This window comes from Chanodichthys erythropterus, chromosome 6 (assembly GCF_024489055.1).
Source record: "Chanodichthys erythropterus isolate Z2021 chromosome 6, ASM2448905v1, whole genome shotgun sequence".
Taxonomy (NCBI): Eukaryota; Metazoa; Chordata; class Actinopteri; order Cypriniformes; family Xenocyprididae; genus Chanodichthys; species Chanodichthys erythropterus.
The window spans coordinates 14,457,909-14,475,537 of NC_090226.1; the positions used below are offsets into that span (position 1 = coordinate 14,457,909).

Genomic DNA, 17,629 nt, shown 5'->3' on the forward strand with positions numbered 1-17,629 from the left:
GTAAATCACACTCCTGTTCGTTGTCCGTGCCTCTGTTCGTGTTGTCAGTCAAGACAGTCAGTCCGTCCATCAATCCCTGATTCATGTGTGGTCGTTCTGGTCAGCTCTGTCAGTTCTGGTCAGTTGTTTGTTGTGACTGGTGGTCAGGTAGGCTTTTGGACTGTTTCTCAGACTCCACCTCTGAACTTCACTACTACAGAGTGTCAGCCTGTTGCACACCATATTTGAGATGATACATAGGCTAACAGCAAAAAGAAAATGACTTTGCCTTTCTGTATCTTTTAAAATAGATACTTAATGGGAATTGGGGGTGAGTAATCAATGCATATCCATGGCAAAGTGGCTGAATTGGATCTTCAACTCCATTAAGTTTCTATCTTAGTGGGTAACATAATTGGGTAATATAATTGTCATTTTATCCCTGCCAGTAGCATAATTGAATTAAAACTATAAAAGTTACTGATGTAAAACAAACGTTAAAACTAGCCACTGTTTTGCCTTGATATATATTTTTTTTTCTGTAAAAGAATTATTCCCTTAACGTACTTTCCAGTTTGGTGTAGTTAATGGTATTACAATATTGCACAAGTTCAATATGTTCTTTAAAAGTGCATTGAATGTCATCAGATACAGCTACCAGCATAGCCATGATGGCACATTAATAAAAACCATAGGATAAATAAAATAATAATTTAATTTCAGCCTATTAAAAACAATCCCCAAGCCAAAACATTTTTTTTTATTGCCAGAGGATTTATTAAAAAGTAGATTATGGGTTGAAGTTTGAAGATTACACAAAGGTTTACACAACCAATAACAAATGTAACAATCTTTATTTTATATTTCATAACAGTACTGAGTAGCTCATTGGCCATTGACAACGTAAGGTGTGGTATTAACAAAATGTCTTGTGCTGCTTGAATCCTACTTAGAATTCACTATGCGCACCTTAACCTGCTGGGAAATGGCTCCATGAATTTATAGTTTTCTCCTCACGAGCCTAGATTCACTCAAGCAAAGTCAACTAACAATAAATAAGTGCTTCTGATATATTTCTTCTGTAAAATTCTCTAGGAACCCACTGTATGACTTGCCCTCTAGCTGTTACTGAATTGCCCATTCTCTCCTCCCTTCTTCCCATTTTTCCCATTCCCCCACCTCTCATCTCTCTCCATCCTTTTTGGCATGTTCCTCCCTTGTTCCCATAACCACTCCTGAAATCAACCTCCACAGCTAAGACTCAGGATGGCATCGCCCTGGAGATACAACCTCTGAAGAGCGAGGAAGGTGCAGAGTCAGAGGAGAAGGAGGAAAAAGAAGAAAAGGAGAAAAAGAAGGTCAACGTCACCAAGAAAGAAAAGTCAGTACTGCAGAGCAAGCTGACCAGGCTAGCAGTTCAGATTGGAAAAGCAGGTTAGGAAGCAATACATAACTGAGCAATACTAAACCTCTGATTGACATTTGACATTGATTGATTGACATTTTGAATCTACTTGATTAATGGCTGTTTGGTTGAAATTATGCTGCCTCTGATAGAAAAAAACACTTACACTTATATATATATATATATTTTTTAAATTTGTTATTTTATTTTATTTTTACCTACACCGGCTAACCCCAATTGTGAGCATAAAGACCTGTACACACCGGGACGAATATTGCACATGATTATCGCTGACGTTTAACGCATTGTGACTAAACAAAGGGTGCCAATGTGAGTGTGCACACCGATGAGAAAAACGGCAGGTATGAAAGCGGCATTTTTTTTTTTAAACGCCTCGGGTCCGTTCTCTGGTTTGACGGCCATTTTAAAAACTGGCAGACCAATGAGATTGGTGCTTTTGTTCACGTGCATAGAGCTGCTGACACATTGATACCAAGACGAAGAAGAGGAAGTAAGTAGACGAGGAAGACCCCTACAAACTATCTCTGCGTCTCAATCAGCTCCCTAGCTTCCTAGGTCGTGTATCAGTATACCGTTTAAATGAATGTGGCCGACTCCCTGATCAGTGCCCTGATTACTGAACTAGGGAGCTGATTGAGATGTATGATGGGTGCTCTGCCAGTTCTTGGCCACACCAATAGATAGATTTTATTATTTCTGTATTTTTACCGTTTTGTTTTGTTTTTCTTTTACATTCAAGAAATATAGTTGAGAATGTCTATTTCAAAAATGTTTATTTGCACTACTGTTCACTTGCACTACTGTCATTGTGACTTATTTGCACTACCGTTTCTGACTACCATCTCTCATATGTCATATATTCCATTTTATATCTGCATTTTTATCTTCTTTAACTTTATTAATATCATAAATATGTTTATTTGCACTACCGTTAAACACAAGCGCCATATACTGTCAGGGAGTGAATTTGCACGTTCACTCTGAGCATCGGCAGTGAAAATCGCTTGGGTATGAACACAAAAAACGTCTCGAAAAACGCTGGCGATAAGCACGTGCGATATTCGTCCCGGTGTGTACAGGCCTTAAGTAAACAAAATACTCTTTTTAGTTTAAATTTGCACTTTTTTTTTTCATTTTTATTTTTTTATGGAAATTCTGTCATCATTTACTCACCCTCAAGTTGTTCCAAACCTGTATAAATGTCTTTCTTCTGCTAAACACAAAAAAGGTATTTTGTAGAATATGGGTAATCAAACAGTTGATGGGTCACATTGATTTCCATAGTATGGAGAAAAAAAATACTATGGTAGTCAATGGAGCCCATCAACTGTTTGGTTACCGACATTCTTCAAAATACCTTTTTTTTTGTGTGTTTAGCAGAAGAAAGAAATTCATACAGGTTTGAAACAACTTGAGGGTGAGTAAATTGACAGAATTTTCATTTTTTCTCTTTAACATTTTTACACAAAGAAATCAATATAATTTTCAAATAAATGTTGCACAATATTTATACTAATTAGCCATTTGTTTGCTTGTACAAAGCACACTGATTTCTTCAGACATCCTTTCAGTAAATTAGTTCATTTGCTTCCCAGGGTTTGTTTTACTTGCTGCTTAAAGAAACAGTGTCACCCAATATGGAAACAGGCTTGTCCCTTTGGGCTGTGTTCCACCTAATTATCCTACTTCCTACAGTTACCCAATCAAATAACATTCACATAGAGCACATCAGACCACAGCTGTTGCCGTTATGAACAAAAGTCAGAAGGCTCTATATTCCCCTCAGCTGTATTGGTCTTAAACTCCCTCTCCTCCGGCAGGTCTCATCATGTCTGCAGTGACTGTCATCATCCTCATCCTGTACTTTGTAATTGATACGTTTGGCGTCCAGGGTCGTGAGTGGACAGCGGAGTGTACTCCCATCTACATACAATATTTTGTGAAGTTTTTCATTATTGGTGTGACTGTGCTTGTGGTGGCCGTGCCTGAAGGGCTACCTCTAGCTGTCACTATCTCCCTGGCTTATTCCGTCAAGGTGAGAGCCTTTGGGTTAGTTTACCAACACAAACCTGTATTTTGTTAATCTTGAGGGCCTTCAGGTGGTTATAAGTTGTTGCATGATTCTCTACATTTTTGCTCATCTACTGTATGTCCAAGGGATAAAACACACTCCTTTCCCCAAGTAAAACCAGATTAACTGCTTTTCCTCAACAGAAAATGATGAAAGACAACAACCTGGTTAGGCACCTGGATGCCTGTGAGACCATGGGTAATGCCACTGCCATCTGCTCTGACAAAACTGGAACGCTGACTATGAATCGCATGACAGTGGTGCAGGCTTTCATAGGTGACACACACTATAAAAGCGTTCCTGAACCAGAGGCCATTAATCCACAGATTTTGGAGCTACTGGTGAACAGCATCTCCATAAACTCAGCGTACACTACCAAGATCCTGGTAAGAAATGTCCTTACATAAATGAGATACAGATAAATTAATAATCTGTTAATCTAATAATCTAAGTACACAGTTAGCCCCAGCCAAAACACACTTGTACACTTTCTTGCATTAAAAGACAGCTAGACGGAGCACAACAGAATGGAATTAAACACAGACTGAATATTTTTTTAAATAAAATATCAATATCAATATTAGATAAATAATCTGAAATCTGCAACTAACTTTATAGAAGCACTAAAAAAGCAAATAAATCTGAAATTAAACATAATTAGTAATATAAAAAAAAAAAAAAAGGGAAATGAAAAAGGAAAGTGAGAAAAGCACATGGCATTACTGAATTACTAAAAACTAAACAAAAATGTAAATTTTTTATATATATATATATATGTCATTTTAATTTTTTGTTTAGTTTTTTTGTTTAGTTTTTAGCTTTTAATGTCATGTGCTTTTCTCACTTTCCTGACAACATCAGTTGTGTAATGCATTGTTGCTGCTAGGTAGACGAAGTCTATTCATGTCTATTCAATGCTAGACTCGTCTGCCACAAAATGATTCAGTTGTCTTAATTTGGGGGTTTTTCTCAGCAAATATAAAAAAAATATGATTTACATGGAATTAATTTGATAAAATAATTGTCATATCATTTAATGAAATTAATTCATATTCATTGAATTTTTACATCGATTGATAACCCTAATTATTTTTTTCTTCTTGAACGTTTCTTGTCTGCTATTCATAATATATCTTTCTTTACCGTAGCCCCCAGAGAAGGAGGGAGGTCTGCCTAGGCACGTGGGTAATAAGACAGAGTGTGCTCTTCTTGGTCTGGTGATGGACCTGAAGAGGGACTATCAGCCTATTAGAGATGAGGTTCCTGAGGAGAAGCTTTATAAGGTTTACACATTCAACTCCTCCCGGAAGAGCATGAGCACCGTACTAAAGAACACCAGTGGTCCTGGCTTCCGAATGTACAGCAAGGGTGCCTCTGAGATCGTCCTGCGCAAGTATGCTAAACGAGATAATCTTCAGACACTTAAAGGGGTCGTATCAAAGTTTACTTGGTATTTTTGGACTGAAAGTTTATCTCAAAAGATCATTTATTAAAATAAAGCAGCAAAAATGACTTCTGAAGTCCTTGGGTCATAAACCCAAAACATTTAAGAGGCATTTCTTAAAGGAACAGCAGCAAAAGAAATCCACTAGTTTGTAGTGATTATTAAACCTTTCTCTTGTCTGTCAGGTGTTCCCATATCCTTGATGCTTCAGGCCAGCAACGTATCTTCAAGGCCAAAGATCGGGATGAGATGGTGCAGAAAGTGATTGAGCCAATGGCCTGTGATGGGTTAAGGACCATATGCGTAGCCATGAGGGACTTCACAACCGAGCCAGACTGGGAGAATGAGGCTGAAATTCTGAATGACCTGACCTGCATCTGTGTTGTGGGCATTGAAGACCCTGTCCGTCCTGAGGTGAGAAAAATGATACAGTTGGCTCGCTGCTGATAGCATTGTGCTTATCCATAGTGGAAGGCTGGACATTTGTATACTTCAGGCCTCCATTAATAATGAGACATGACAAGCATTAGGTGATGGCTTGTCGAGACTCGAGCAACCCGCCACATTTCATGTAATGAAAATGTATTGACCGTGTTTATCATGTGATGATGATGATGGATTATTTGCAGAGTGTCTAACACTATGTCAAAATGTGGACAGGAATAGCCTCATCGGTGGAGCGACAGACTGACCTAATTCGCGTAAAGGTGGTAAAATAAGTACATGACAGGCAACGTGACTGTGCTGTTTTTGATTATGGATATTTTATCAGTGCAGAATTAACATCAGCTTCCCTCAAATGAGGTGGCATATGTAATTCTATAATAGAATGCATGACTGATATTTAGGTTAAATTGATTCCTGCAGGCTTGTTTAAGTGGTACAATCTATTTTATTTCTGTTCCCATTTACAGTGTGAATAAAAATCATCCTTTCTAAATGTCCCCAGCTATATAGTTATTTTTACCTGTTAAGCATGACAGCTTAGGATGAGCATTTCAAGGAGAAAAAAAATAATAGCCAGTGAATTTTATCCTGCAATTGTTAGGGAATGTCCATAGAAAAGTCATAGAAATCAAAAACATCTTAAGATGTCAAAGAAAAGTCATAGCAGTTAATAGAATTCTGCAGTGATATTTGGCCAGTATGTTTTTTCAGGCATTTAACCAAAAACCCATTCAAAAACCTTTTGACTTTAGGACGATGAAACTGGAAGTGCTAAAATGCTAACTTGTTCCTGGGTTTTGGCCTACAAAAAAACATCTATCTGTGTATATTTAGTATTTCATTGTGTAGAAACTGATTTTTGTGATTGCATTCTCTATAAAGTTAAACATTGGAATTGATTTTAAAATCCTTCAGCAAACATAAACGACCAAAAGTTATGGAAATTTGAATTTCATTGAAATTCATTGGTGTACAGGAACCATTGCCACTTGTTGAATCAATTGTTGTCCTCTTTCCGTTCACCATACATTCAGACTTTTTTTAAGCCAGTCTTAAAACAGGAGTCTGTCTGACTGCAATACATTCACACAGGCCATTATTAGAGCTGATAAAAAAGCTTGTCTTATGATTTGAATTGATGCAGAGGGCAATATTATGTTAAGGCAGCAGTCTTGAGAGTGGTGATGGGCTTGAATGTTTTTGTCATAGTGAGAATCACTCTCTTGCAGTAATGATCAGAGCCATCTGTAGCTTATTTAGTTTATTTTTGCTGTCAGAGGCCAGGCAAGAGCCAATTTTAGAGTTTATTAATGCACATACTAGTTTCTTTGCATCATGCAACATGTTTTTCACATGCATCTCTGTCCTTGGAAACATTGGGAGGTTTTTAATTATCTATAAATAAATGAGCTTATTGGTTCTAATTACGGGTATGTGATTCATCGCAAGACTGTGTGGGGATAATTACATAGGACTCCAGCAAACACACACACAGAACCTCTAGATCCAGCCCCTTCATATGTTAAGTAGTCTCGGTGCCCTTACGGCTTAACACGCACCACAGACTCAGAATCAGAATGCCATATCAAGATTATCTCTCACTGATCTGAGGCCAGCAATGACACAGAGGAAGAAATTTGTCTTGCATAATGACACGCAGATTTTATGAAATATTGAAATGAAAGATATTATATAATGTTTGATGTAAGATGTGTGTGATTTGTTGATTTTCATTACTTATGTATGTTTTTTCCACAATTTTGTCTTTTAAAATACATCAATCTTGCCATAAAATTAGGCATAGATGCTGGTATGGCAAAAAAAAAAAAATAATAATTCTGCAATATGTCAGATGTTGTGTAAGTGAGTGAGATGTTACATTTTCCGCTCTGTAAGATTAGCGAGTAGTTCCTTAGAATGACAGCTGGTCATCTTTGAAATTATTCACTATAGCAATCCATTCATTAGAGTCATTCTTTCATTTATTCATGAATTAGACCACACTAGTAATGCTGGAAGTTTTTTGTTGTTGTTGTTTTTTGTTGTGCAGCTAGTGAAGAACAATGTGTTGACTGTATTGTCTTTATTATTTCACAGGAAACATTCAGGACTGGTTGGGTACATTTTTTATTTTGAGTTTATATCTATGGGTTTATTAAATCTACACAATTAAGCAGTACAGAAAATACTCTGATCTGAACACTTATTTATAGTATTTATTATTATTATTATATCAATTATTATATAGATTATTATATTTATAATTTTTAAAATTGAGTTCTTCCTGTTTTTTAAGAAGTGGTCGAGAGTCGCTGTAAACAATAGAAACTGGGGGATGTGATTAAGATCAAAACTCGGAGGCAAACGAGTTCTCTGTATGTCCCTTCTCAGCAATCCCTGACAAAATATGGGGGATATTTTGGACTATTACCTGGATATTTATCCTAGATTATGTAAATATTGAGCAACTAGGAAAAAGTATTAGACTCTTGACAAGTAAATTGAAGTCTGTCCAGACTATTTTGTCTTGATCTATATTATTTATTTATTTATTATTTTTTGCCACAAATCCATTTATCACCAAATTTAACACTGGAGTGTTGAATTAACGATATGGCAGTGACTGCTCAACATGCTTTGTACCAAGCCAAAAAATTGTCCTTCTATTCCTCCATTGTGCAGGTTCCTGAGGCTATCTCTAAATGTCAGCGAGCAGGCATCACAGTCCGTATGGTCACCGGAGACAACATCAACACAGCCCGTGCCATCGCCACCAAATGTGGAATCCTGCTGCCTGGAGAGGACTTCCTGTGCATGGAGGGCAAAGACTTCAACCAGCAGATTCGCAATGACAAAGGAGAGGTAAAATGCTACAGTGCTTTATCTATAGTTGTCTGTGACGACATATAAAGTGCTTATTTGAGTCTTGCCTTTATCTGTAGGTTGAACAAGAACGTCTTGACAAGGTCTGGCCCAAACTGCGTGTTCTTGCTCGTTCTTCCCCAACAGACAAACACACTCTGGTTAAAGGTGAGATCTTTACAAATAATTGGGTGAGATTTAAGTCCACACTTTCACAGCTAACCCCACAGCTTGTATTACACACCAATGTATTATAATATTAAATAAGTTTTACAAAAAACCTCTGGAGGGGAGTTGGTGTTTTCTTCCATTATTGAGAGCCCTGTGTCACACATATTTTGGTTAACCCTAAGCAGTTCCTGTGGTGTTGTTTTTTAGGCATCATTGATAGCACAGTTGGAGAAACGAGACAGGTGGTGGCTGTGACTGGAGATGGCACTAACGATGGTCCTGCCCTTAAAAAAGCAGATGTTGGCTTTGCTATGGTAAATTATGAAGTTTTTTTTGTGTGTGTTTGCAAAATCGCACATTAACACACAAAATATACAGGTTTCATATAACCATATCATGCATATACTCTCAATTTTCACTAGTCTTTTGTTTTGCTATTAAAATGACTGCCTTGCTGCTAATTTGTCTTTTTATTGTGAGAGTCCATTGCAGGGTGAGTGTCTGGCTCGTTCAATGAGGGTTTGGCAGCCAATGTTATACTGTAGCAAAGATTGCTTTAATAACCACAGAGGTTGCCCCCTAATCCCTACCCAGTATCTCTTGCTCTGCACCAAGCCAGAATGCCTCAGGGCATCGTCGCAGCATGCGGTACTGGCTGATAAGTGGCTGACCCCTGTTTGTTGCTCAGATGACCCCACAACTTTAGCAATGATAAAATTAATTTGTGCTTCCAGAAATGTGCTTTATATGGAATGAATTTAAAAAAGACAATTCATATTTCTCACTCAAACACTTATATAGAGTCTAAAAAGTCTAAGAAGTGTCTGTTTCAAAAGCAGTAAGTGGTGTAAATGTGCAGACTGCCGATTGAAGGACATTAGGTTAGGATGATGGAAGGCATGGTAAATTGTTTCAGAAATAGACACCCTGCAGCTCAAAGATATGTTTTAATTTGGATTATCATTTTGCTGTGCTGTTTAAGCCTACATAAATACCACTTTGCCTTTTCACTGAAACTTCATTCAGTTAAAAAAAATCTTTATTTAAAATGCATTATAAGCCAAGAAAAGGCCTAATTAATATTTTTTTCTATAGTAGGTCTATTGTATTTTTCCCTTTCTTTCAGGTTTCCTGTTAGTAGGATCCATTTCATTCCTAAGAATGAGCCTGCGTCTCCAGTTATTCATAAAGTAGACTGCTCTGATATTTATGCAGACACTCTAAAAATCAACTACTTTCTTTATCTTACAGGGAATTGCAGGCACCGATGTTGCAAAGGAGGCCTCTGACATCATCCTTACTGATGACAACTTCACCAGTATTGTCAAAGCCGTGATGTGGGGGCGTAACGTCTATGACAGCATTTCTAAGTTTCTGCAGTTTCAACTGACTGTCAATGTGGTGGCTGTGATTGTTGCTTTCACTGGAGCCTGCATCACCCAGGTACATTTAACATCCTCTGATTTACCATTCCGGGGCACAACATTTACTTTTTATAAGCCATTATATCATTATTTAGTGTTTTTAGTTTGAGTGAAGGAAATATAATATTAATTTAAAGGGATATCTGACACTTTTTTATTTTGTAGAGCACATCAGGTCATTTATAAAAAATAAAGCAAGATGCTACAGGTAAAAAAAATACGGAAAATTCATATAATTATCTGTTAATTTTTTTTTAAATAAATATAATTATTTTTATTTTTTCCTTAGTTAATGGCATTTTGGAAGACAATTCATAACAATAAGCCATAATAACATAACTCTACAAGCAAAGTCTATGTATTCTATATTTATTGAAACAAATATATGCTGTGGCCATTTAGTGCTGGTGCCAGACTTTGGCTACTCTGGGGCCAGCCAGCCTTATTGTGTTCCTGCCTAACTATATTACATATGACAATACTGTAGTAATGTCCTTTCTGTGGAGTCTCACTCCGGTTTGTTGTGTCTGCAGGACTCTCCACTTAAAGCTGTTCAGATGTTGTGGGTAAACCTGATTATGGACACACTGGCTTCTTTGGCTCTGGCAACGGAACCCCCAACAGAATCACTCCTACTGAGAAGACCTTACGGCCGTGACAAGCCACTCATTTCCAGGACTATGATGAAAAACATTTTGGGTCATGCCGTTTACCAACTTATCATCACATTTACTCTGCTCTTTGCTGGTAAGAGGCTTCTGTATTTATGATGAGGTGTAAGCAAATTTGATTAATAAAGTTATATTAATAACAATAATAATAAGAATAGTTATTATTATTTACTTTTTATGGCATTTTAAACAATAGAAAAACTCTGGGACTGTGGCTATTTGCATTTTGTGTATGGGATAGATGTGATGTATGGTTGCTTAGCAACTAGCATTTATATTTGCAATATTCAAAGCATCAGAATTTGCCTCAAGCACCCATAAGTTTTACCATGAAATGTTTTACAGCATTTGTCATTTTAGGATAAAACCTTCAAAAACGTCTTGTGAAAAATGGATCTGGGGATTTAAATGTCATCTCTGGACATGGCTTTTTTTTAAAATGTTAATTTGCAAAATTTAAATATATTTACTGAGTTCTTGTAGATTTAGAAATTAAAATTTAAGACCATTATTGCAACTCTGTAGACTCCAATGTTAATGAAAGCTACAGGCACTCGCTGTCTTCTTTTATTATTCTCATTCTTTTACTCTCACTTGTTTTTTTTTTTTTACACAAATAAATAAAATAAAGATACATTCAAAAATGTATAAAGATGTATTTGTCAACCATATATATTTTTTTCCATGTTAGGTTTTCATGTTTAAGGTATTAAGTTAAAGGCCTCCATCCCAATTCAAAATTTCATAGTGAATACCTGCCAGTAATAGACCACCTATCTGTAAATCCTGGTATTACACTGGTCTTGTTCCCTACCGTGCAATAGATCACATCAAATACTACCTAAAGCATGTCATAGTGCTTCAGGAGAGTTCGCTGTAAATGTTTCCATGTTGTGCTTCTGCAGACTGATTAGACAAGTTTATCATGAGTTACAGTGCCCATGGGTTAAGGGACAGTTGTGCAGAATACATACTCTGTCTCAGTGGACATTACACTCGACTGTATTTTTTAAATTAACAGTAACATATATTTATTGAAAATTCCGATCAGTGCTCCTCTTGAAATAACACTATGCATTTTGAATTTTCACATCACTTATTTACAGAAAACATTTTTCTGCCCCTAAAAGGTGAGAAGTTCTTTAGCATTGATAGTGGCCGGAACACCCCTCTCCACTCACCACCGTCTGAACATTACACCATCATCTTCAATGTCTTTGTCATGATGCAACTCTTCAATGAGATCAATGCCCGCAAGATCCATGGAGAGAGGAACGTGTTTGAGGGAATCTACCGGAACCCCATTTTCTGCTGCGTCGTACTGGGAACCTTTGCTCTGCAGGTAAAAAAAAAATATATATATATATATAATATATGTGTGTGTGTGTGTGTGTGTGTGTGTGTGTGTGTGTGTGTGTGTGTGTGTGTGTGTGTGTGTGTGTGTGTGTGTGTGTGTGTGTGTGTGTGTGTGTGTGTGTGTGTGTGTGTGTGTGTGTGTGTGTGTGTAAAAAATACATTAAAATCCTCAAAGATCCTTTTCACAATGTTTTCATGGAATATATGGCTATATCATTTTTATCAAATGACTTAATGGGATACTCTAAAATCTGATTGGATTAGCCACATTCAGATAGTTGTAAAAAGAAAAAGCTGAGATGCACAATCATGTCATTGCAAATCCATTTAATTGTTTATTAATGTGCTAAGTTGCTACTTTTTGCTACTCATTCAACAAATAGGGTACGAAATAGTGATGAAACTTTAAAAATGTGGGGTAAAAGGGATGCAACAGGATAATCGGTCTTACTATTTGGATTCAAATTTGACCAATTTATTTTTTTATGTAACTCAATATACAAATAAAAAAAACTTTAATTTATTTTTGACTGGTCTTAAAGGAATAAAAATAATAATAATAATAATATAATAATAAAAAAAATAATAGATGACTAATTTTTAAGACTAGTCTTTTATGTATCCAACCACTGATGTGTTTAAAGCTAGCTACTTTTCACACAATGCCAGTTTTATGTTAGCTAATAGTTTAGTTATCATTAGGGATACTCTTAATTAACTGGTTAACCGTTAACCAACCGTATGAATAGTAAAGTAATTTTTTCCAAGTCATTTTTCAAAATATTATAAAACACTTGCTGCATTAAAAATTCACTACACAAAACATAATAAAATTATGAAAAAAAAAAAACATAATTTTCTTTTTATTATTACATTAAAAAAAATACCAGTAAGTAAAGTAAACTGTTTACAAACATTACAAACACTATAAACAGCTATAGGCTGTTTTAGCTCCTCTCACTCTACAACAAATCCTTTCAATTTAACATTATTCAGAACAGAACAAGTGTGAAAAATAAAAGTAGCTATATAGGCTAAATGTCGAGCCAAAATGTATTCATCTAAAGCAAACAGAGCCTACCTCCCGATCACAATTTTTTCCTTATAACAATGGAAACAACTTAAAAACTGTCAATTATGGCCATACAGATAAGTGTAAGACATCATTTGAAACTTTTAATTTCTACTTTTTAAAGTCTACTTTTATGTGTACACTCAATAAAAACAAAACATTATTTCTTTTGTAAAACATAGAAAACCATCAGGATGCCGCTTATAGTGGTGTCGCTTATATAGTTTTATTCTGTTTTTCTCCGTTCACAAAAAGCGCTGCAGATGTGTGATGTGACAATGTGTGAATTCTCATGTTCTGTTGTTTTTGCTGCTATTTGCACATATAAAACTAAACCCCTGGAAAAAATGTTTTATATATATATGGCTGTAACTTCAGTACAGCTGGATTAATGGAATACACCTTGTTACAGATCATCATTGTGCAGTTTGGAGGGAAGCCATTCTCTTGCACGGCCCTCACCATCGATCAGTGGCTCTGGTGTGTGTTCATAGGGGTTGGTGAGCTGCTCTGGGGCCAGGTAAGGAAAATTCTTACAGTATGTCATTGTTCATCACTAATAGCTCTCTCTAGCCTAAACAAAATCAGTGAAGACTAAAAATCAAAGTAAAAACTAGCATTCTAGCTAGTTAGATGAGAGCATTTACAGATGACAAAGTGAGAAAGAGAAAGATCCACAAGCTTCTCAGTGGTGAAATAATGAAAGCATCACGGCAGAATGCACACGCGTGGGTGATGTGGAACATCTTTAGTTCTCTCTTCAATCCCACCGGAAGGGCAGGGGAGGGGGAGGTGAAGCTGTGTGTGATTTCAAACCTGTGGGAGGGAACGAGGGAGGCTGGCAGACGGCAACTTGCCGCACAATTCCAGAGAGCGGTTGCTGCCATCTCAAAGTTCAGCTCAGAAAGACGAGGACAGAGAGTTGTGAGCTTCATCAACCCCGCAGCACAAGAAAGGTCCTCTGCCTCCATATATCCATGCTTACAGTACATTTAAAATTCTGTATGCAGGACTGACGTATCATGTTAGGTCATCAAAAGGCCAAGGAAGTTATCAACTGCAGATAAAGCCTTTAGAGCTGCAAGCAGTCTGCTCCTTCTGGCAGTTGCATCACACATAAGCCACTTCCTACTGGGTTTCTCAGCTGGTGTTTGTGCATGCGAGCATTTGTTTTTGCGCATACACACGTGCGGCCTCACGAACCAGATGCTGGGAACTAAAGCATGGAGAAGCAGCAGTGTGTATTCTCTCTTATTTGCATCAAGTTGTCTCGTGATGTATTGGTGAATAGTTTAATCACAAAATTTGGAAACATTTTGTCAGTTCATGTACTGTAGTTTGTACAGAAAATGTTCAGTTACTAAAAGGCCTTTTTGCTTTTTAACATACAAAGAACTCTGCAGTCAAATGCCATAATGATTCATAAAAACTGCATTTATGCACCACGTTTTCAGCATCCCATTCTCAGAAAGCCATCCATAATCCCAAACGCTGTGCTAATGACTATTTGATGAGCTGCAGTTGCCATCACTTGACCCTATGTTTTTTTTTTTTCTTTCTCTCATCCTCCTACAGTTCATCACTGCCATCCCTACCCACCGCCTCAAGTTCCTGAAGGAGGCCGGTCATGGCATCCCCAAAGAGGACATCCCTGATGAGGTGCTAACTGAAGGTGCAGATGAAATCGACCTCGCTGAGATGGAGCTGCGCAGGGGACAGATCCTGTGGTTCAGAGGACTCAACCGCATCCAGACTCAGGTAAGCTGCTCTTTGGTGGTACTTTCCTGTTTCTTCCAGCAATTGTCCCAGGAGAGCAAATTATTTAACCTAATAAAAAATATGGATCAGTGTTTGATCTATTTTTCCCAATTTCATAATGGGAACTTTCTGATCTGAAAAAAATATATATATTTTTATCGTATTTTATTTTCATTTTATTTGTTTTTAATTTGTTTGGAACAAAAAAATTAAATATTATTTTCAGCTCCAAACAGCATGTACATTGCTCAGAATGAAATTATAAGTGAACATTCTGGATAGCCAGTGGCTGTTTTTGTGTAGACATCACCCTAGTGGCCTTCAAGCATCTCCATGGGTTCATTTGTGGAAAAGCAAGTCTCTTAAGAGAGAGCAGGGACTTCGGTGGCCTAGGTTGGAAAGCAGCATGTGCCCTGGAGATGACACTCTTAAAATGCCAGTGGGGCAGCCAATATCTCTCTGACTATATGCACAACCTGCCTGGAGATATCAGGGGACTGTGCTTAGAGGGACTTGAATACAAATCCTTTTCACTCTGTCTCTGGAAGTACAACATTCGCTCGCTTTCATCTAAAGATGTGCAAGTAAACGACTGGGAACAGACTTTTTTTTTTTTAGCACTGTTGATGGAGGCCGTGTGGGAGGACCTCCTTTCACTTACCATTGCCTTCATACATTACACAGTGTTGCTGCTTACGAACAATGAGTGGATTCAGTGAGAGGGTTCACAGATGTATTTATCTGGATCCTCCAGGAGTGTCTGTGTGTTGGTGGGCGATCATTCTGAGAGGGCGTTCTATTAAGAATATTCTATATGAAACACTATGGTAAACCACCCACCGAAGATTAATGTATTCCATGGGCACCAATTTATCCCTCTATATTCGTTTCCCTTTACTCCCAAAAACATATTTGTTTTAGTTTTGTTTTTGTTTCATATCGTTAAAAGATGTGTAATCTACCTTTTAGCAATGTGCCAGGACATGGAGAATTCATGTTGCGATATGGGACCATCTCAAACCCTTTTCTCTTCTTTTTTTATTCCTTCTCTATTCTTTGTTACAGCTCTCATTATGTCGCTTGGGTTTTAGGAATCAATATATTGATAGAAGATCAATATATCAATGTGTTTATTCAAATAAGATTTGAAGTGATTGTGACGTAAAATTAACAGCATACAAAGTGCATTTTGTTATCCCTATATCTAATTATATCTCTAATTCAGTTCTTTCAAAAATAGTTTTGAAGGTATATAAATAGGTTAATAAATAAATTATGCTAGAAACAAGAAAAAAACATTTGCCAATGGCATAAACTATTTTAAATAAAGAACAAATATTATGCATTCTATGAAAAAAATAAGACCAAGAGACTGTGGTGGGTGGACACCGGTTCCTCTAGGGGGGAAAATTTTGTACATTTTAAATTTAAATGCATAAATCTGGTGCATTCTGAGATCAAAATTTGACCAAAACAAGTTTGTTAAAGTAAAATCAATTATCTGTTTTTAGATATTTTTTACTAGACAAGACAAATACTAATTAACATTTTTTTTAATTTTTTTTATTATATTTAATTTGTCATTAATATAACCTTCTATATTGTTCCCATATTAGCCTGAATGTTTCAACGGTCTTAAATAGTGTACTTTTGTTTTCATTGTATGTTTATATATGTGATATGTGTCTAATCTTCTTTTGTCTTCTGAGTAAGTCAGTTGGACAGTAATGTGTGAAGGCAAGGAATAGTTTTAATGCGTGTGTTCCCTGGATATGTCAAGACCCCCTGTGGTTCCTGATCACCATCTCTGCTAATTCTACCAGACTTCCCTCCATGCCCAGATGAAAAAGAGGCCAAACAGTCTTCTCATCCTCCTCCTTTCCTCTTCCCACCCCTTCGCTCTTATTCCTGATTAGGAGCCGGTGAACTGACCGCAAAAAACACTATTCTACTAATTAGCTCCTTATCTCTCCCCCTCCATTCCCACCATCCCAATTTTAAAATCCTCATGGATTTCTATTTTATATCTGTCATGCATGGTTAGTGGTATACAAAGAAAGAAATAATTGGCACAAGTACGATTCAGACTCATCAGTACTTCATAGAACTAGTTTCCTTTGTGCTCCCTTTCTTTTTTACGGACACCTTCAAGCCTTTCCTTTCTCCTGAAAAAAGTAGCTCCTCACATAAAACTTTCCTTTTTATCTTCCTGTGCCAGCCTCTCTCCTGCCAGACTGACTTAGTACTAACTGAACTTTTTATGTGTGGGGTGAGGGATGTTCTCTTTTTCTCTTTCAAATAACAAATGGATCTGCTCTAACCACTCCTTTTGGCCTTTGGTCTTTGTTTTTCTCCATTTCCCTTTCTTCCCTTTTTTTTCCCCCTCGTCCTCTCCCTGTTCTTTGCAGATGGACGTGGTTTATACATTCCAGACAGGCCAAACGGCGGTGCCTGGGGCCCTGCGTCGCCAGCCCTCCGTGGTCAGCCAGCACAACGACGCAAAAACTGTTTCTAGCCCCACCCATGTAGGGATTTCCTCTTCCTCCCTGTCCGCCAACTCTGCTGCAGCTGTTGGGCCGCCCGCCTCTGCTTCCTCTTCTACTACAGGCAGTGAGTGCCACATAACACACTGGCAAACTAGCACTGCTATTGCATGATGGCCATGCTTAATGCTTTCATGACCTGCCTGTTAACCTACAGTAAACTAGTAACCACTCTTTTTTAAACCACTCTTCCTCTCTCTTTTTCATTTTTCTTTCCAAGTCTGTCCCTCATAATCTCCTAACTAAAGCTCCTTCTCTGCATAATTTCTCTCATTCTCATTCACTTTGCATTTCTTCCAATGCCTGAACTAGTGTATCATATGTGATTTGAATAAGGATGGCCTTGCTGTTGTTTGCATGCGAGTTGCCAGTGCCAGGTTTTTTGTTTGTTTGTTTTTTTTTGGT

General features: G+C 37.2%; 1 protein-coding gene across 8 annotated transcripts in view; it reads left to right on the forward strand.

The window, feature by feature from the left end:
• Positions 1-17,629, forward strand: part of atp2b4 (ATPase plasma membrane Ca2+ transporting 4) — a 146,621-nt gene that overhangs the window by 112,758 nt on the left and 16,234 nt on the right. For 5 of the 8 annotated variants that reach the window (XM_067388191.1, XM_067388195.1, XM_067388193.1 and 2 more), the window contains 14 exons: positions 1,234-1,413; positions 3,226-3,440; positions 3,620-3,862; positions 4,625-4,869; positions 5,106-5,334; positions 8,050-8,229; positions 8,310-8,397; positions 8,608-8,714; positions 9,652-9,843; positions 10,358-10,571; positions 11,626-11,837; positions 13,336-13,443; positions 14,499-14,681; positions 17,090-17,206. In XM_067388191.1, the coding sequence (XP_067244292.1) occupies positions 1,234-1,413; positions 3,226-3,440; positions 3,620-3,862; positions 4,625-4,869; positions 5,106-5,334; positions 8,050-8,229; positions 8,310-8,397; positions 8,608-8,714; positions 9,652-9,843; positions 10,358-10,571; positions 11,626-11,837; positions 13,336-13,443; positions 14,499-14,681; positions 17,090-17,206 (2,513 nt within the window). Of the gene's footprint in view, positions 1-1,233; positions 1,414-3,225; positions 3,441-3,619; positions 3,863-4,624; positions 4,870-5,105; positions 5,335-8,049; positions 8,230-8,309; positions 8,398-8,607; positions 8,715-9,651; positions 9,844-10,357; positions 10,572-11,625; positions 11,838-13,335; positions 13,444-14,498; positions 14,682-17,089; positions 17,292-17,629 lie in introns of all 8 variants that reach the window. The other 3 variants (XM_067388196.1, XM_067388199.1, XM_067388197.1) reach the window with 2 other exon arrangements.